An 18,959-nucleotide genomic window follows, 5' to 3' on the forward strand; every position below is an offset into this window, starting at 1 on the left:
AAATAAAAAGATTTAGAGTCTGTCAAACAACTGCCCAGCCATCCTAACAGGACCGGAGTCGAGCCAAGAATGATCATCTACTGCATCTCAAGCCAGAAACCTAAACCGAGGAGCTGTTATTCACGCTCTAGCTGGGCAGCCACGGTTCATCCACCAGACGTGGTTTCCCATCTCCTTAGAAATCAAGGATACAGAGGTACGAGCCTATAGAACAGATCCTGTTCAAGTAAGGTCGTGACTGCCTCACGAAGTCGTCCATTTAACTACTTGTTATTTATTCTTTAAAATTCGATGTGGGAAAATAATCACAGTCATAGTGCAAAAATTACGTAGCGCCTACTTTATGCGCTTAACTATTGTTTTCGTCAAAGTATGTTTTTGCCACATAAAAATCATCCTCGGCATTCTCCCAACCACAAACTACTAGTGATGATTTAGGTGAAATTTTAAAATATAATAAAGTCGAATAAAAATGTGATCAACTATTTTAATAAGTAAAGAATAGATAGAAATTTATTTTTCAAATATACAAAGTTAATATTTTTAGTAGGACAGAACTAAAAAAAATTGGATGTTTTGAGTACAGGGGAAGGAGTTTTTAAAATTAGACCTCTATATAATTTAGGACTTAATATTGTTTGCAAAATTTAACGACGACAAAGACAAATTCTAATGTATTAATAAACAAATTAAATATATAAATTAAAAAAAAAATCTTAATATAATCCAAATGCGCTCACGTATATTGATTGTCAAATAAGGTCGCATCTAGCATGATATTTCTCATGTATATAATTGCCCATACTATATAGTATATATGCATATGTAATTATAGTAGTTGAGAAGAAGTGGAAATATTCGTGTAATAGATGCATTAATATAATTTGATTTGGTGGAAGACAAAAAATTCCAACTCATGGCAAAACAGAACCTCACATGTTATATGTTACCCCCCCCCCCCCCCCCAACCAAAATTAACTTTATTTTAAACATGGAGTACTAGTAATTTGCAATTTAAACAGGTATTTCTTACCATTAGAATATTTTCTTTAAATTGGTATTTACTCTCATAAATAACAATTATAGTATGTATTATCAGAAAGAATTGAATAGTTATGTGTGAATTGTGAAGTGGGACGCAAAATGTGAACTAGTGAATTTTGGCCCTTCATTTTAGTGAAAGTAAATGATCTCTGATGCTAGTATTTTGTTTCGTGTTGCTCGTTATCGCCTATTTTTGACCAAGCTTATCATATTTAGCTGTAATTACTATTCTAGCTACACTAGCCAAACTGAAAAACAGTAGCCAAACCGAAAAAAGCTTGTATGATATAACTAAATTAGTAAAAATCACACAAGATCTTTTTGGTGTGTTTTCAGTTAGGCCCAATTTAAATGATAATATGATAATTAATTGTAATTTATCAAAGTAGGAGAATTTGGGTTCACATCATTACCATTGGGGGTGTGCATCAAATATGGGTATTTCATATTTCAAGTTTTGAACTTTAGTTAAATCTTATTATGGAGTACAAGATGAGTCACATTATTTCAATCACATTTTCTAGAATATCAATTTTAAGAATACTGTCAAGTTTCTTTTCTTATAAGAAAATCCTCTCAAAAAGTTTAATACAACTGCAAAATAAGACAGAGTCCCTATATAGACTTGTGTGATCTTCTGAAATTTTAACTCGGACACAAAGTTATCATACCAACCTAAAATAGTACTCCCTCTGTTTCTGCATAGTTGAGGCGGAATTTTTGGGCACGAAGTTTTAGAAAGAAATGTTGGGTGTGTTAAATAAATAGATAAAAAAAGTAAGAAAGAGGAAAATGTAGAGAGAATAAAGTATAAAATGAATAAAGTAGAGAGAATAAAGTAAGATAGAGTAAAGTAAGAAAGAGAAAGAAGTTACCATATATGGAAATGACTCAACTATGAAGAAACTTCTCGAAATGGAAAAATGACTCAACTATGAAGAAACGGAGGGAGTGATAAATACTCCATTTGTCCGCGAATAGGAGTCTTGGTTTACTTTTATCATAAATGGGTCTCATCTTCCACTAACTCATTTCGTTTATATTTCATTTAAAACTAATATATACAAGTGGGTCTCCTATTCCACTAACTTTTTTTCACCCACTTTTCTTAATATTTCTTAAAGTCCGTGCCGCATATAAATGAGACTCCTAATGGCGGATGGAGGAAGTAAATAAAATTATTTTGACATCCGTATACTACTGTTAATGTTACCGTTGTATAATGTGGCTTACTTGTAAAAATTGTGTAGTAAATTATGGTAAAGTAATTCATAAGAGCATCCGCAATGGTCGGCTAAGCGACCGGCTAGCCGATTCGTCGCTGGCCGATCGGCTAGCCGAACCATTGCAATCGGCCAGCGCAAAATCGGCGAGCGGATCGGCATGGGCTCGCCGATCGCTCGTCGCGGGCCGAAGCGCTAGCCGATCGGCTAGCCGCCATTGTGGAGGCCCGATCGGCCAGCGATCGGCCAGCGCCGATTTTTGATTTATTATTATTTTTTTTAATCATATATAAACGCGATTTTCGTTTCATTTTCATTTGCACCACTTGTTTTAACGAGTTTTCTCTCTCTCTACTGTACGTGTTCAAGAGCATCATCGAGTGATGGATCACAACAAGGGGTGCAGGGGTCACCGGGAGGGGACGCGGTATATCGGCCCTCGCTTGATTTTTTGACGGCTTTGTCTCACACGTCGACCCCGGTGGAGACGCAGTTCTCTGGCGATGACCTTTTGTCATTGCATGATATGGGGATCGATCTCGGGGACGATGATACTCCCGTTCGAGCGACGCCGCCCGCGCCGAGGAAGAAGACGAGGGGGAAGGGGAAGGGCAAGGCGGTCGGCGAGTCATCGCAGCCCACTGCCACCGGCCGGAGGAAGTGGACGGAGGATGAGTACGCCGCGGTGGCCAAGGGGTGGTTGGAGGTGTGCGACGATCCGCTGGTTGCGAACAACCAGCGGGTCGTCAACATGTGGGCGAAGATCAGTGCTGCCTATAGGAGGCACTGCCCGCACGGGAAGGACTTCAGCAACGAGGAGGTCCAGAAGGGTGGGAGCGCACCGAGGGCCGCGGTTGGCCGTTTTTGCGAATTTGTACGCCAACGCCTCCGTCGGCTCGAAGTGGGCAGACCGAGGACGACGCCCGGAGGATAGCCGCGAGTCAGTTCCCCTTGGAGGGGACGTATAAGGAGTTCACCTTCTGGGAGTGCTTCTTGTTGCCGAAGGACTCGGAGAAGTTCCGGGCGGGGTGCGGCGCTGGGTGGCCGATGAAGCGGCGACTTAACTATAGCGGCGACTACGGCGGCGGATCCCACGACCTCCCCCCGGATGCTGAGGAGTTTCCATCCCCTCCTTCATTTGCTGGTCGCCCCCGCCCGGTTGGACAGAAGCGGGCGCAGCGGGCTGCGAGGGACGGATCCCCCCTATCGCCCCGCGAGGTCCAGGTCCTCCGCCCTCCCAGCCGTCCCACTCGAGTACACTCTCCATTCGCGTAACCAAACGCGGGCTCAGATGTTACAGGTCTTCCGAGAGTGGAAGAACGCCACTGACCCCACGGAGAAGAGGATTCTTTACGAGATGCTCGAGAGCATGCGTGCTGATTTAGAGATCGCGAGGTCACGGCTGGGGGTTCCGACGTGGGCTCAGATACCACGGGTGGCGGCAGCGGCGGCGAGACGGCGGCGTAGACGGCGATGAGGAGTAGAGAGTGGCGGGGCTCGGGTGTTGAAGCCCTTTTTTTTTAAAAAAAAATCATGTACTTTTTTTTTTAAAATCTTTGTAATTTTTTTTTAATGGAATGGATTATTTTTCCCGTATATGTGTCGTAAATTTAATTCCGTATATCGCAATTTTAATTCCGTAAATGTAGTATATTTTGAATTGTTTTTATTGCGGCTGGCCTATGGCTGGCCTAAATCTGACGTGGCAGGTGGTTTTTTTAGTATTGCTGACGTGGCAGAGGAGAGAATGGCTGGCCTATTAACCATTGCGGATGCTCTAAAAACTGGTTAAAAAGTTTAGGAAAAGATAAAAATTTGGCATTAATAGCATCCACCCAGTTAAAAGTGTGCAGACAAATATAGACGTAGTTAGGCTATATAGAAAAGAAGAAACGTGAAGCTTAGAAAGTAGTGTAAATAAAGAATCTGAGTTAGTTAGGAATAGCATAGCTGAGCATCTACTGTTAATCCCATTCGTCGGCATGCAGAGCAGAAACATGAATCGCAATTCCGCCCACAGATTTCCAATACAGCCACGGTTTGAACCCCAACTCCACTCCTATAAATACCCCACTATTTCTCCACTCAATTCACTCACTCAATTTCTTAGTTACTAACAAACAAACAAATACAGATTGAAAATGAAGAAGGGAATTGCAATTGCGGCTTTGTTTGTGATGCTTGTGATGGCAGCTGCGATGGTGCAGGGCGCTGCGGCGGTGGACTGCAACCCGATGAAGCTGTTCCCGTGCATGGGGGCGATATCGTCGGGGAGCGATCCGTCGGCGGAGTGCTGCGCGAAGCTCAAGGAGCAGCAGCCGTGCTTCTGCGACTACATCAGGAACCCGCAGTTGAAGCCCTATGTTGACTCTCCCAATGCCAAGAGAGTTGCTGCCGTCTGCGGCATCAACCCTCCGACTTGCTAGTTTCTTGTATTTGTGGAGTTGTAATAACTATGCTTCATTCAATAAAATAATATTAGTACATGTTTTTTGAATTTTGGATTCTGTTTTATAAATTCCAAGTAAAAAAAACACAATAAAAGTGAAATAAGTAATATTTTTTCCGCTTCGGTTTACCATTTTAGTCAGTTTGCCATCCCGGAATAATAATAAGTTTAAATCAGAAATTGTCCGGTTGTAAAATTGTCATAAACTTTTAATAATGTCATTAAAAGTCCGAATTGTTAAAACTGTACCAATTAGTAGCTTTTTATCATTGACAAAAAATCCTTATATTGTAGTAGTATTAAATTCTTTCATACAATGAAAATAAACAGAATTAAAAAAAAAAGTACTAGCAATATTTTCATGAAGAAATCAAGAATGTAAGTAATTAAGTGGTAACGTCATGTGATGACGAACTTGAGGCCATTCGATGATTCGATCAGCCCAGAACATAGACATAGAGAGTTTCTGCTCCAGCCTTCAAATTTTTAATTTGCATTTCTTTGAGCGTATTGATTTTTTCCTCAAGTCGCTTGGTGATAAAGTATGTTTTGCCACGTAAGAATCACCCTCGGCATTCACTTCAAGTACTCAACTACAAATACTACTGAGAATATTTATATTCATATAATTGAAAGTTTAAATTTTTTTCGAACTAGAACTCCACTTAATTAATTTGTCCCATATTATATAGAGGATATATTGGCCGAGAAAAAAAAAAGCTGATATATAATTGGCATTTTAAACAAATACTCCCTCCGGATAATTCGACCCAGTATTCCATTTCGGACCGTCCCACATAATTTGTCCCACTTCACTTTTACCATTTTTGGTAGTGGACCACATATTCCACTAACTTATTCCTACTCACATTTTATTATAAAACTAATACTTTAAAAGTAGGACCCACATCCCACCAATTTTTTCAACTCACTTTTTATTAGATTTCTTAAAACCCGTGCCAGGTCAAAGTGTCCCAAATTATCTGGGACGGAGGGAGTATTTCTTATAATCGGAATATATTCTCTAAAAATGAATATAGTTTGTGATTCAAATTGATATTTACTCTCATAAGAATCATTATTAGAGAATTTGAACAATAATATGTGAAGGGAGATGCAAAATATGTCTCGTTTGATTTATTAAAATAAATCTGGTACTAGTAATATTTTGTTTTATGTCCTTGTTATCACCTATTTTTGACCAAGCTTATCATATTAGCTATAATGACTATTCTAGCTAAACTAGCCAAATTTTAAAAAATGTTGTAGTATGATATTTAACTAAATTAGAAAAAAATTATAGTACAAGATAACCTTTTTTGTCTTTTCTGTTAGGCCCAATTTAAATGATACTACTATCTGATAAATTGAGATTGGTAATTTATCTAGGCGGAAAAAGTCTGAATTTTCCACGTAGTTCCAAGACCAATAACCAAATTAACTATACTAGACTAATATCTAGTGATAGAAAAGAAATGAAGAATAATTGGTCACCTTTTAAAAGTTGATTGATCAAAGCATAAGATGGAAAAGAGAAGTTATTAAATAATAAAACTAAAATCATATCACCAAAATCATTTAGGTAACAAAACATATAACTTCAAAAACATCATAAAACAAGAGTCCCAAATATCATACATTTGGCACAACATTAACTGAAATCTATGCAATCAAAAAGTGAAGATAAACAGATCAAAGCGACACTGATTTAAGGCCAAATTTGAAGGTTTTGCTAGGGTTGCAATCGAAGTTGCCATCACCCCCAAAACCGTACTTGGTGTTGTATCCCGGATAATCACCACATTTAAATTTCACGGCCTGGATAAGTTTTAGCCCGTGCGATGAGGCAATGCTCTCCACCTTAAAGTTGGCGTGGAAACCATTGGTCTTATGCGTAACGTGAATCTCACCATTTTCACTTATCATATTCTTCGCGTTCATCAGAAACTTGCTCACCAGTTTCCTGTGACGACTGTGCAAACAAAAATTCTTTTAATACATGAATGAATCATGACATAGAAACAAATCAAATTCTGGCTGACCTAAGCTGGGATTCTTTTGGCATGCTCTTGCCGAAAAATCCAGCATGTGGAAAGTTGTATACAATGCGATCAAATTTAAGTTGTCCGAGCAGTTCATGGCTCGCCATTTTTGTGGCATCGATCCCATGCATCACCTTGCCCGCTCTCCTCCTTAATTCTTCGATGTTGGACATAGCATTCCCATAATGCTCCTTCAAAAATGCTGATACAATCACAGATTGGTGTTGGAAAGTACGAGGACAAAGCTCAAATATCAACATTCGATGGATCAAGCAAGGCGACAAATTACAAAAGACTAGTAAAAGTAGGGATTTATCGTACTAAAAAAAATACCGAATTTTTGGTATACAGTATATTTACCTTGAGAATCGAGGGATGTGGCTATGATGTTGGCGGCAGAGCCAAAAGCCAAGGCGAGACAAGCGGAGAAGGAGAAGTCTCCTTCTCCGACCAACAGTATCTTGTGCCGGCTGCTGTAATGCTTTATCTTCTTCTCAGCGTTACTCCTCTTTACCTTCTGCTTGGCCTCTGTAGATGGGTTTATTTCCACCTTCGAGCACCTGATCTCAGGCATAGAGACAACATGATCACGATCTATCTCATATATTTGACAGCGACCAACGTTGTCGTCGTGCTGAGCTTCTTCTTCACTGATCAAACCAGACGAATCGCCGCGACTGAAAATTTGAGGTGATGGGGCTAAAAGCGGCTGATGGGGTGATGGATTTTGAATGGGGAGTGATGGTTCTGCTGCTTCTGTAGAGACTACAAGCTTCTGCAGTATGGCCTTTGTTGCTTTGTAGATTGAAGTAAACGAAACCAGCATTGATTCTTCATTTGATTTGTATTCATTCTCCGAATTTGGATAACCCACATTTCCACCTTCTTCTTCATCTGGGGTTCTAGGGCCCAAGAATCTGCTATGGAAATTTCCCATTGTTCTTGATCTTCACCACATTTCATGGAAAAAAGACAAGTAACTTTTGAGGTTTGGAACATCAGTTGTGTATTTTCTCGAAGAGGTAAAGAGGCAGGCATTAATATGCGTTGCTTCCGAGGACATTTTTCTGTTGTGTGAAATACGAATCGTTACATTTTCCTATTACTCAAGTACCACTCTGTTCATCAAACTAGTTTCAAGAAATATAAGTACAAAATTATTATAGAATGTGTGTATAGTAATTTAGTAAACTTATTATTGATAGTAAAATTAATGGGGAACTAACATACAGATTGAAATTTTTTAAAAAAAGTGAAGTAATGGGGAACTCACAGACGGATTGAAACAAAAATAAATAAATAAAACGAACTCACATACGGATTGAAATAAAAATAAATAAATAAAACTCCGAATCGCAGACTATATAAAATATTTAATGTAGTAATAGTATTTGTCTAGCTAAGAGTAATGATAAGATTGATGAGGGTATTGTGGCCGCACCACGAAAGTAGGGGTTCGTCCAGTCCGTGTGTTGCAGCGAGGGCGGAGGATCGGTGGAGACTCACTTTTGGTCCGGCCAAGTTGCTTTGCAAGGCGCCAGACCACAACTCAGTTTAATTTTTTTTCTAAGAAAATGTGTTTTCATCATTATCATTTTTAATAAACAATCACAATTTATATGCATTGAATTTCTATAATTATATTTAATGGACCCATAAAGATAAAATGACAATTCCAGTGTCAAGGTGCGCTATTTAATTTTGAAAAAAGTTGCAAGGTGACATGCGTCTATGACTCTATGTGTAGCAGTGTAGGGAACAAACTCATGGTCGCCTTCAACAAGGTCCCATAGAAATTTGGTCATTTATCCATATTGAAGTTTATTTTATTTGTAATACTCTCTCCGTCTCACTTTAGAGTCCCGGTTACTTTTGCACTCTCGTTTTATAAAAGTGATGATAAATAGTTAAAGTTGATAAATAATAAAGTAAAAGAGAGAATAATGTTGAGAATAAAGTAAGAGATCAGATTTTTTGCTTAAAAAATAAAATGACTCACTTATCTTGGGACAGATGGAGTAATTAAAACTTAAGCAAACCAATTATGTCAAAGAAAACTATCATGATCATCTCAAACTATTACATGCATTCTAAAATAGCACATATTTTGTTGTTAATCAACTAACAATACTATACTGCTTAAAAAACTATTCTTGTAGTAATATCCTTCCAGTATTCTTTTAACATATTTGGTAGGGTTGATAATAGAATTTCATCTCTAGATGAGTTATCAAACCCTACCAAACATGCACTTATTGTTATAATTTATTTTTTTGAATAAAGTGCATTTATATTAGTAAAAAATTGCATGGTAATAGGGTTGTCCATATGGGCGATATATCTGATTTTGGGTTAAAATATTTGGTGTAGACGATTTCAAATCGGATCAAATTCAATCGAATTTTTTAGTTGCTACTTCCTTAACTTCAACTACTTGTATAACCTTGAGTTTCCGGACTAGTTTATGGACCTGGGCGGGTGTGGTTTGGTCTAATGTGCCTAGACCTTTTGGGCTTATAAATAAAAAAAAAGGAACTATCTTTTTAATTACATAAACTTTGTCGAAGTATCATTTTAGGTCCGTAAACTTTGAAAATATCATTTTAGGTCCATCAACTACGGGTTAATTTGGACAATTCTTTCGCCAATCATCTTGCGTCAGAGACATAGAATCCAATAATTTTTAACGGCAAAGTTTTATATTTGAATTCAATTTAGATGTTAAATTTAATTGATCTCCATTTTGAATTTCATCTCCGAATGACAATCAAAATTAATAGCTATCTAATTTCAAAACAAATAAACTAAATAGAATTCACCCATCACCTATAGTAAGTATTAAAATGCAGTTTCGATTGAAAAAAATAAAATAAAGTATCAAGTCCCAATTCACTATCATTAAATAATTGGTCATCAAATAATTGAAAAACTAACACATATTTTTTACGGCAAATTTTAATTATATTTAAATGCAATTTGGATGGTAACTGAATTAAATAGTACTAGTAGTTAAAAAAATGTTGGACTCTAGGTCTTTGACGCAAGATGAGTAGCGAAAGAATTGTCCAAATTGCCCTTTGAAGGCCTTGAGGACATTTTTGTCCGAAAAAATTCAAAATACTTCAAATGATATTAACTTGTAGTTCACGGACCTAAAATGATATTTTCAAAATTCACGGACCTAAAATAATACTTTGGCAAAGTTCGTGGACCTAAAAAGATGTTCCCTCGTAAAAGAATAAAATAAAAAATCAATATTTTGTTCGGTTCGACTATATTCCAAGTTCAGTTTCGTTTGATTAAAAACTTTTCTAAACTAACATGAATCTAGAAAAGATTTGTCAATTTTTCTAAGGTTCTACATTTCAAAATTAAACGTAGCCTGCGATAATACTCTGTCCACCATTTAAAGATCTCTTGTAACTCGGCACGGGTTTTAAGTAATTATTGGACTTTGTAAAGAAAAGTAAGAGAGAAGGTGAATAGAATGTGAACCCCATTTAAAATATTAATTTTATGTATTGAATTGTGAGTGTAAAAAATTAATAGAATGTGAGGTCCGCATGTTAAAAATGGACTAAAGTAAATGATTCTATAAGTTGCGGACAATCAAAATGACAAAATGGTTTTTTTAAGGTGGACGAGGAGTATTTTTTAAACAAATTCTGAGTTGACTTTGATTTTCAACTTTCAAAAGTTGAATTAAATTTAATTTGATGCAAATTTGTTACGCGAGTTTATTTATTTCTGAGTAGTGATTTTTCACAATTAACCTTTATTTCACTGTTTTCAACAAAGTCGATTGTGGCAGGTCCCGTATAATTGGCATTACTTGTCGGGCCAAAATTCCTATTCAAAGTTTAATATATATTAAATCTAATTTAAATTTCAAATGCACTTGTTGATTAAAGATCCAAAATCGACACTCATTATAGTAGCTAAAAATGTAACGCTACCCCAAACAAATAACCTGGCTAAGTTATATTCTCTCTGTTAAAGACATTTCATCTTGCGCATTCATTTTAAAATAATAATTATAAATATTCAAAATAGAAGAAAAGTAAAATAAAAAATAAAATAATATAGATAAGACTTTTCTGTAATTTTTTTATTTTACTTTATTTTCTCTCCACTTTAACTATTTTCAAACCTTGGATACCGGGGGAGTACATTTATCCAATAAAGTCAAATTCAAGATTGGTAGATGGCACACCAAAGTAACCAATTGTACAACTATTACCGAGTTACCTTAATCACATTGGCTACTCTCTTCTATTTCTTCATGACTAAGCATATCGCCTAACTATCAAAAAGTGGTGGCACTAAAGTGACAACATCACCATCCCACCGTTGATCTTCCTCAACAATCACAATTTCATCAAAAGTAGAAACCCCACAAACATGCACATCTCCTTTGGCCTTACATAAATTCAAACTACACCACATTCAAAAGCAACTTTACACTTTGCTTAGTTTATTCCATTTCATTTCCCCCCTTCCTCTCTCCCTATTATTTAACACACACAACACACACATTCTTGATGAATGCCTCTTTTCCCAAAGGCTAAAACAGAATGGACTCTGTTCCAACATCCCCAACACACCCCAACACACCACCCTCAGTCAAGCAATCCAAGCTCTCCCCCATCTACCAAATTGTCCTCCCGAAGCTCGCCACGCCCGACACGCTCCTACACAGCAGCAAGGCGCGAGCGAGAGAGCGAGCCATCCTGAGAAAGCCGCGCGCGACCACCCCCACAATATGGTGCGCCGCGATCCTCTGCGTCATATTCAGCCTCCTCATCATCTTCCTCTGCATCGCCATCCTAGTCATCTTCGTCGCTGTCCAGCCGAGAATCCCTTCGTTCGACACCCCCGGAGCGACCCTCAACGCGGTTTTCCTCAACTTCCCGGAGTACATCAATGCAGACATCACCATCCTAGCTAACTTCTCCAACCAGAACAGGAAGCTGAGCGTTCGGTTCGAGCACATCAAGGTGGAGGTCCACTTGATGGAGGTGGTAGTAGCAACGCATGATGTCCCGGGATTCGACTTGAGGCCTAGAGAGGCGCGGTTGATGCCGGTCCATATGGTGTCCGGGTTGGTCCATCTGCCACCAAATGTAGCTGTGGAGTTTCAGAAAGAGGTGATAAGGAACAGAGTGGTTTACAACATTAAAGCAAGTTTTAAAGTGACACTCAATTTGGGATTGATTCATTATTCTTATTGGCTACATGGAGATTGCCAAATGGATATGAGTAGCCCTCCCACCAGCCTACACATAAGCCACACTTGCAAAACCAAGAGATAGGTTGTTTTAGTCCATTTTTAGCATATAGCAACTATATTAAGAAGCCACAATTTATTCTTATGAGTATATACTTGTCTGAAATTATGTATAGCTCTTTGTATTCTAAAGTTTTGGAACAATGAAAGGAATACTTCATTGTGAGGAGAGAAGAGAAATAATTATCCATAGTGGGATATTCACATTGTGTTGCATATGCACAAGAAGAGTAATAAAATAGCAAAAAGATAAAGAGAGTTTAGGATGTGGAGAATTGAGCTGGAATTTGTCAGACATTAAACTAGCTTATCAAGTGAGAGGGTTGAATAAACTGTATATTCTAATTATTAGTATTCTTTTTGTATGAGCAAACATAGTAATTTATTTGATACTGGTATATTGTTGTATAAGGGTGGGGAATAGGGTTGGCAAAATGGATAGCGGGTAATGGGTAATTCCCATCTCAACCCGCTACCCGCCGGGTATCGGGTACCCGATACCCGACGATAACGGAAATGGGGCGGGATTGGGTAGTGTGTTTTAGAGTTTTGCGGGTAGCGGATATACCCACTACCCATACGGGTATATCCGTTAGTCCCGTTAATACCCGTTGTTATTAGTATTAGAGTCATATATCATTTTTAATACTCCCTCCATTCCATATTAATAAAGGCGTTTAAAATAGTTAAATTAGAAAAAAAATAAATAGTTAAATAATAATAGCCATATACACATTCATTTTGAAAAATTAAAAATAAATAGTTAGAATGAAGAAAAAATAAAGTAAGAGAGATAATAATGTAGAGAAGGGTATTTATATTATTATTTTTCCAAAATGAGTGAAGAAAATGAAATGTTTCTAAGAGTTCTTTTGAAACATTTTTATATTCCGACGAACATACAATTGAAAACTCATCGGAACTAGCTATAGAGTCCCCTCACTTTTATTCTTAATCTATTCAAAGTTTACCATCAATATTAATTAAGTAAATTAGGGAACATTGACGATTATTACGGTTTTCAAATTTTTTATTCGAATTTCAGGTCGGGTACGGGTACCCGCAATGCCGGGTACGGGATACCCGACACGGGTATCGGGTAATCCCGGTATATCACGGGGCGGGTATTGGGATAACCAATTTAGCTAAAATCGGGTACGGGTACCCAACTTGTCGGGTGCGGGTACCCGCAGGTAACCCGTTTCGCCACCCCTAGTGGTGAATGCTCAATTGAACACAAAACATTATCGCAATCTCTCTTAATTTACTACTGCATTCAAAAACTAAAAATGGTTCTCACATCCTCAAATATATTTTTAAAAAAAAGTCCTTTTGATATGTCCCATGTTGCATAAATACTCATTTTATAAATTTTATTAGTATAAATATATTTCTCACCAAAAAAGTTGCATTTATAAATAGAAAATGTATATTGAATCCGTAAATATAATCATAGTCCAATAGTTTTGCTAAAAAACTATATATTGTCATTTTCTTCATGAATCAAGGACCATAAATTGCAACACAATTAAAAATAGCATATTTAGATTCCAATTATTATGAGGTAATGAATAAATATTATTGATCCTACTAAAAATATGAAGGTAGTATTCTTCAAGATAAAATCAACATTTTCATAAAAATTTCTTAATGCATGATTCTCTATTTTACACATCTACAGTACCTTATTTTTCTTATGTACCAATCATAACAGGACTTATATCATTATAAATAAGAAAACTGAAATTTGTGAAAGATAAACCACACTCAAAAGTCCATGTCCATTTATTTATTGAGGAACACAATTGGAACATCTTTTTTTATTTTCATAGTAACGAAATTGAAAAAGGACATGTTATATTAGAATTATGAAGAGTGTATATATATGCAAAGAGAAGAAGAGATATAAATATGTAAACGGAGCTCTCAATACTTGTATCCTTGCTCGTACAAGCTCTGCGCCGCCAAGTCGCCGCCGGCCCCGCCAACGTACTTCCCGAGCGTGGCCTCGGAGTTGGCCTTGCACCTGGCCACGAACGCGGCCTGCGCCTTCTCCACGTTCTCCTTCTTCCCGGCCCACGTCTTGAGCGTGCTCTGCTGCAGCGCCCGCCCGAACGAGAAGGACAGCGTCCACGGCTTCAGCACCTCCAGCTTGTTCATCGCGCTCAGGTTCACCGTAGCCTCCTCCTCGCTCTGCCCTCCCGACAGGAACACGATCCCCGGCACTGCTGGTGGCACCGTCCTCCGCAGCGCCCTCACCGTGTACTCGGCTATCACCTCCGCACTCACCTACGTGCATCAATTTCCGTTTAGGACAAATTGCGAGAAAAGTCATGAATTTTGATCTTATTTTGTCTCAATGCACTCGTCAATTAACTCAACCACGTCATGAATTTGAAATATATGTGCGTCAAATTAACATGATAAAAATAGGAAATCGTATTACTCCCTCCATCCCACAAAGATTGTCTCATTTTAGTCCGTCCCACAAAGATTGTCCTATTTTACTTTTTACCATTTATGGTAGTGGACCTCATATTCCACTAACTCATTTCTACTCACATTTTATTATAAAACTAATACTCCCTCCGTTCCAAGATAAGTGACCTACTTCTTTTGGGCACGGGATTTAAGGAATGGTATTTAAATAAGTTTAAGTGGAGAAAGTAAAGTATGAGAGAGGGAAAAGTAGAGGAGAGAAGAGAGAATAAAGTAAGAGAGATGTCTTTTTGCTAAAAATGGAAATAGGTCACTTATAGTGGGACACCCCAAAAAGGAATACAAGTAACTTATCTTGGGACGAAGGGAGTATATAAAAGTAGGACTCGCATTCCACTAACTTTTTCAACTCACTTTTCATTACATTTCTTAAAATCTGTGCCCGGTCAAAGTGGGGCAATCTTTATGGGACGGAGGGAGTATTCTGTCTAGTGAAATCGAGAAAAATCAATTTCATTTAGGGCAAATTACCAGAAAAATCATAGCACTGTATTTTTATTCAAATCTTGGTTTCTGCAACATTAAATAATGGAAGAAAAAACTGTGAATTTAGATTTTTTTTTTCAATTTTCCCGCGATAATTAATTTTTATATGAAATTGTATTTAATGTGACCTCTAAAAAATTTTAAGAGGACACATAGCAATTTCACTTAAATACATCATCAAAACAACATATTCTAAGAAATATTTTGTAATGAAAAATTGAGATAAATGTTCACTTTATGATTTTATGGATGATTTTCAAGTTTGACCAAATTTCATGATTTTTACGTTTATGACATATATATATAGTGATAATTAATGAAGCATGTACCTTGGGGCTGTCGGAGCCAGGAGTGACCATGTTGGGCTTGAGGAGCGTCCCCTCGAGGAGCACGTGGTGATCATTCAGCGCCTTGTAGACCGCGGCAAGCACGGTCTCCGTGGCTGCGGCGCATTTGTCGATGTCGTGGGAGCCGTCGGTGAGGATCTCGGGCTCCACGATGGGGACAAGGCCGTTCTCCTGGCATATGATGGCGTAGCGGGCGAGTCCCTGCGCGTTCTGCTGGATGCTGAGCTCGGAGGGCTCGGTGGGCCCGATCTTGAGGACCGCGCGCCACTTGGCGAAGCGGGCCCCGGCCTTGTAGTACTGCTGGCACCGGGCGGCGAGGGAGTCGAGGCCCTGGGTGGTGGTCTCGCCGTTGGTGCCGGCGAGGTCGACAGTGCCCTTGTCGACCTTGATCCCCGGGACAACGTTGTTGTCCTGGAGGAGCTCGACAAAGGGCTTGCCGTCCGAGGTATTCTGGTAGAGGGTCTCCTCGAAGAGGATGACGCCCGAGAGGTAGGTGAGGGCGGAGGGGGCCGTGAAGAGGAGCTCGCGGAGGGCTTGCCGGTTGGACTCGATGTTCTCGACGTTGATGCTGGATAGACGCTTCCCGATCGTGCCAGTGCTCTCGTCGGCGGCGAGTATGCCCTTGCCCGGGGTTGCTATGTACTTGGCGTTCTTGATCAGTTCATCTATGTTATGTACATTTCCACTACATCACTTTTCTTCCCATAAACTCTCAAATTAAATCATTAAGTAAAAAGTTTTTGTTTTCATTTCTTATATTAAGACACTAATTAAAAAACAATATTAAGACATTAGCTGAAAGAGAGGGAAATTACCAGCATATTTTCCAACGAAGGAAGACATTGCTTGTATGGATATAAGTTGGAAGAAGCTAATAATAATATGAAATGAGAAGCAATTTAAATAGACTCATATGAAGAAAACGTGTAAACGGATTAGCCCATCAAAGGTTATCTTTCTGGGATAGAGGAATGAGTGATCACTTGTTATTCCATTATCCTCACTCTTTTGCTAAACCCCAAAATAGATCTTTTCACACCAATACTATATATTTAAATAAATTCCTTATAAAATGAAATGTGAATTAATTATTTAGGAAGTGAAGTAGTATGGCAAAAAAACAAGTAATACTAGTATCCATGTCCACTGAATAGTAAGACTCAGGTAATTTGTGTTTGTGTGTGTGTGTTTAATCTTCGTCGGTCCCGAAATAACGGTCCCCAAACTCGCCCATCCCGGGGATGACTCGATAATCTTCGTTGAGACCAATTTCAATCTCAGATGTCACTATCTTCACTCGGGGGAATCGCTTGCACACCACATGAATACCTTGGGGAGCCTGCATATATATAAATATATACAAACCATCACCACTCATTCCCCAACTTCAATTTTATTGCATTCTATTATCTAAAACTTACAGATATTAGATTCAGGAATATGATGTTGCATTCTGGCACTCCCTTCTTGATAAGTAGACTAATCGCTTCTACCGCAGAATTTCCTGATTGTCGAATCAAATTTACAGGTTTATTATCAGCCACACTCTGGACGAAACAACTAGATAGCATAATTACGAGTCTTACCCGTGCCCAGAATTGGATCTAGCAACAACACGTGCCTATCCGAGATATCTGATGGCAGTTTTTCATAGATCAGCTGCACAGAGTACTGATTAGTTGAACTAAAACCAAACGTAAAAGATTGGCGACTATTTGACCAAGAGTATTCGTCCAACCTGTTGGCCGTTGTCGCCTTCCCTATGAATGAGAATTTTTCCGATTTTGATCCCTTTGCAACATGCACGCAGGGCATTCTCCATGCTCTCACCACTGCAGATACTTGGAACATTTAGAAAACCAGGAAACATAGCAAAAAAAGGATAAAAGAGTCGAAGCAAAACGACCTCAAGAAACCATCTTTAGCAAATAAATAAGAACGAGAGATGATATTCTACCTTCTGATAACAGAGGCACCACATAATCTCTTGCAGAAATCAACACCAGTGTATACAGATCCTGCATTAACAACAGGGTTTTAAGAAATACCCATAATTTTCTAATGTATTCTGAAAAAAAACAAAAAAAAAAAATCAAAGATGTAATACACACTGTCAAGTGAGTGAGGTTAAAAATCAAACCAAAAGATACTGTCTTGGACATGAAATGCAAAGATAGTGTTATGATCTGTAAAAAGTCATGAAGTACTAGAGAGTCTTATAGACTTCATTACCATGGCATCAATATCAATATCCACTATGAACATATGACCCCAATTGTGATTATAAATGTCAAAAACTTATTTACCATTCACAACTGTAATTGCCTTTTCATCTACCGAACTATTTTGCACCTTATAACTAATAAGACCTTCGAATGGAGAGTTCTTCTAAGACCCAAGCACATATTCTAAATAAACATGATAGTGTCTTACCAGTTGGCGTGTTCACCTGCTTTTCCGTAAAGGGAAGATGCCCAAGACCATGTTCAACAACCTAATATGCACAAGTATACACTGAATAAAGAGAGTCAAAAGTTATTTCTATGTAAATGTAGGTAACAGATCACACAAACCTACCAATCGGATCAACCGGTCAGAATAAAAGACAAAGTCATGTTTCGTTGTTTGAGCATCGCGTATAAGTGTATGCATACCTCGTATCTAGAGAAGACAAAATCACCAGACCATAAAACAGAAGAAAAAGGTTAGATTACAGTGGAACTTCATTTAATCTTCATTTTCAATCAACAGTATCAAAACGGATATTCCAAATTCCCAAGTAGAAAATGATATTTACATAGGAAATGTAATAGCGTTGTACTTTAGATTTGGCAAGATGGAAACATTACCTGAAAAGTCGACTGAATAACATATAAATTAGGATATATTTTACAAAGATCATGTTGACCGAGTTTAGTCCGAATGTGTTGCACAATCAAGTCAATGGCAACATGATTGTCTCCTCCACGAGGAATGATAATGTCGGCATACTTTTTCGTCGGAAGTATAAAATCGTCAAAAGCAGGCTTCACGAATTTTGAGTACTGCATATGAATGAAACCGGGTGGTTAATAATCAAACATTCATTCAATTTACAATTAAAACGAAGGTATAAATTGTAGCTCAGCATCAATTTTAAAATGGTAAAAATAAGTAAAAGGGAAACTTGAAAACTCAGACAATCTTCAGTTTAGAGACAATCTTCAGTTTAGAAATACACCATAAAGAAATGAAATCATGAAGGCGAAAAAATATAAATGTTGTTTATTTTGATTAGGTTGATTAATTGTTATTTTTGTTTATTGAAATCATAACCTTGATTAAACACCAATTCCTCAAGTAATGTCAATTTTTAAAGTCAAAAAACAAATGCTAAAATTTTAGTGAGCCTCATATCTATGCTCAACATTAATCTCATATTTGTTCTAAAAAATGAGCTGCCCCATAGAGTGAATCCTAATCATCTCATCTAAAATTTAAAAAGAACAGTATATACTTAATGACTTGAACAAACGAGAGGAATAAGCTTTACATGCACTAACTAGCCAATTACTCCTACCTGAGATGCATGTGATCAAAACG

At 37.9% G+C, this 18,959-nt stretch overlaps 5 protein-coding genes and 1 non-coding gene across 7 annotated transcripts in view; 2 read left to right on the plus strand and 4 right to left on the minus strand.

Moving 5' to 3' along the window:
* Window positions 1-16: 16 nt before the first annotated feature.
* LOC125185815 lies at window positions 17-236 on the minus strand. Its single transcript, XR_007170310.1, has one exon. It is a non-coding gene; the product is annotated as a small nucleolar RNA U3 (small nucleolar RNA).
* A 4,118-nt stretch (window positions 237-4,354) lies between these two features.
* LOC125185534 (non-specific lipid-transfer protein 2-like) lies at window positions 4,355-4,764 on the plus strand. The gene has a single exon (XM_048082082.1). It carries the CDS (start codon window positions 4,409-4,411, stop codon window positions 4,691-4,693), a length of 285 nt encoding a protein of 94 aa, XP_047938039.1. The 5' UTR covers window positions 4,355-4,408; the 3' UTR covers window positions 4,694-4,764.
* Window positions 4,765-6,408: 1,644 nt separating this feature from the next.
* LOC125217688 (uncharacterized protein At4g26485-like) lies at window positions 6,409-7,695 on the minus strand. The gene is made up of 3 exons (XM_048119207.1): window positions 7,119-7,695; window positions 6,759-6,960; window positions 6,409-6,688 (listed from the first exon to the last, which is right to left on the minus strand). Exons 1-3 carry the CDS (start codon window positions 7,693-7,695, stop codon window positions 6,409-6,411), a joined length of 1,059 nt encoding a protein of 352 aa, XP_047975164.1.
* A 3,541-nt stretch (window positions 7,696-11,236) lies between these two features.
* LOC125217707 lies at window positions 11,237-12,249 on the plus strand. Its single transcript, XM_048119229.1, has one exon. It carries the CDS (start codon window positions 11,333-11,335, stop codon window positions 12,068-12,070), a length of 738 nt encoding a protein of 245 aa, XP_047975186.1. The 5' UTR covers window positions 11,237-11,332; the 3' UTR covers window positions 12,071-12,249.
* Window positions 12,250-13,791: 1,542 nt separating this feature from the next.
* Window positions 13,792-16,351, minus strand: LOC125217706 (fructose-bisphosphate aldolase 5, cytosolic). Its single transcript, XM_048119228.1, has 3 exons — window positions 16,193-16,351; window positions 15,360-16,042; window positions 13,792-14,334 (listed from the first exon to the last, which is right to left on the minus strand). The coding sequence occupies exons 1-3, from the start codon at window positions 16,218-16,220 to the stop codon at window positions 13,972-13,974; spliced, it is 1,074 nt and encodes a 357-aa protein (XP_047975185.1). The 5' UTR covers window positions 16,221-16,351; the 3' UTR covers window positions 13,792-13,971.
* A 75-nt stretch (window positions 16,352-16,426) lies between these two features.
* Window positions 16,427-18,959, minus strand: part of LOC125217705 (uridine kinase-like protein 3) — a 6,824-nt gene continuing 4,291 nt past the window's right edge. For both annotated transcript variants that reach the window (XM_048119226.1, XM_048119227.1), the window contains exons 8-15: window positions 18,227-18,421; window positions 17,955-18,038; window positions 17,811-17,871; window positions 17,335-17,395; window positions 17,116-17,209; window positions 16,964-17,036; window positions 16,799-16,881; window positions 16,427-16,716 (exon numbers count right to left, since the gene is read on the minus strand). In XM_048119226.1, the coding sequence (XP_047975183.1) occupies window positions 16,567-16,716; window positions 16,799-16,881; window positions 16,964-17,036; window positions 17,116-17,209; window positions 17,335-17,395; window positions 17,811-17,871; window positions 17,955-18,038; window positions 18,227-18,421 (801 nt within the window). In that variant the 3' untranslated portion in view covers window positions 16,427-16,566. The remainder of the gene's footprint in view (window positions 16,717-16,798; window positions 16,882-16,963; window positions 17,037-17,115; window positions 17,210-17,334; window positions 17,396-17,810; window positions 17,872-17,954; window positions 18,039-18,226; window positions 18,422-18,959) is intronic.

Source organism: Salvia hispanica, chromosome 4 (assembly GCF_023119035.1).
Source record: "Salvia hispanica cultivar TCC Black 2014 chromosome 4, UniMelb_Shisp_WGS_1.0, whole genome shotgun sequence".
Taxonomy (NCBI): Eukaryota; Viridiplantae; Streptophyta; class Magnoliopsida; order Lamiales; family Lamiaceae; genus Salvia; species Salvia hispanica.

Bases quoted from the DNA above. Each gene is read 5' to 3' on its own strand.
- LOC125185534 (XM_048082082.1), top strand. From the start codon at position 4,409: ATGAAGAAGGGAATTGCAATTGCGGCTTTGTTTGTGATGCTTGTGATG.
- LOC125217706 (XM_048119228.1), bottom strand. From the start codon at position 16,220: ATGTCTTCCTTCGTTGGAAAATATGCTG. The intron at 16,043-16,192 runs GTAATTTCCCTC...TACATAACATAG, and splicing joins CTTCGTTGGAAAATATGCTG to ATGAACTGATCAAGAACGCC. The intron at 14,335-15,359 runs GTACATGCTTCA...TGATGCACGTAG, and splicing joins CTGGCTCCGACAGCCCCAAG to GTGAGTGCGGAGGTGATAGC.
- LOC125217688 (XM_048119207.1), bottom strand. From the start codon at position 7,695: ATGGGAAATTTCCATAGCAGATTCTTGGGCCCTAGAACCCCAGATGAA. The intron at 6,961-7,118 runs GTAAATATACTG...TGATTGTATCAG, and splicing joins CACATCCCTCGATTCTCAAG to CATTTTTGAAGGAGCATTAT. The intron at 6,689-6,758 runs GTCAGCCAGAAT...TTGTTTGCACAG, and splicing joins CCAAAAGAATCCCAGCTTAG to TCGTCACAGGAAACTGGTGA.
- LOC125217707 (XM_048119229.1), top strand. From the start codon at position 11,333: ATGGACTCTGTTCCAACATCCCCAACACACCCCAACACACCACCCTCA.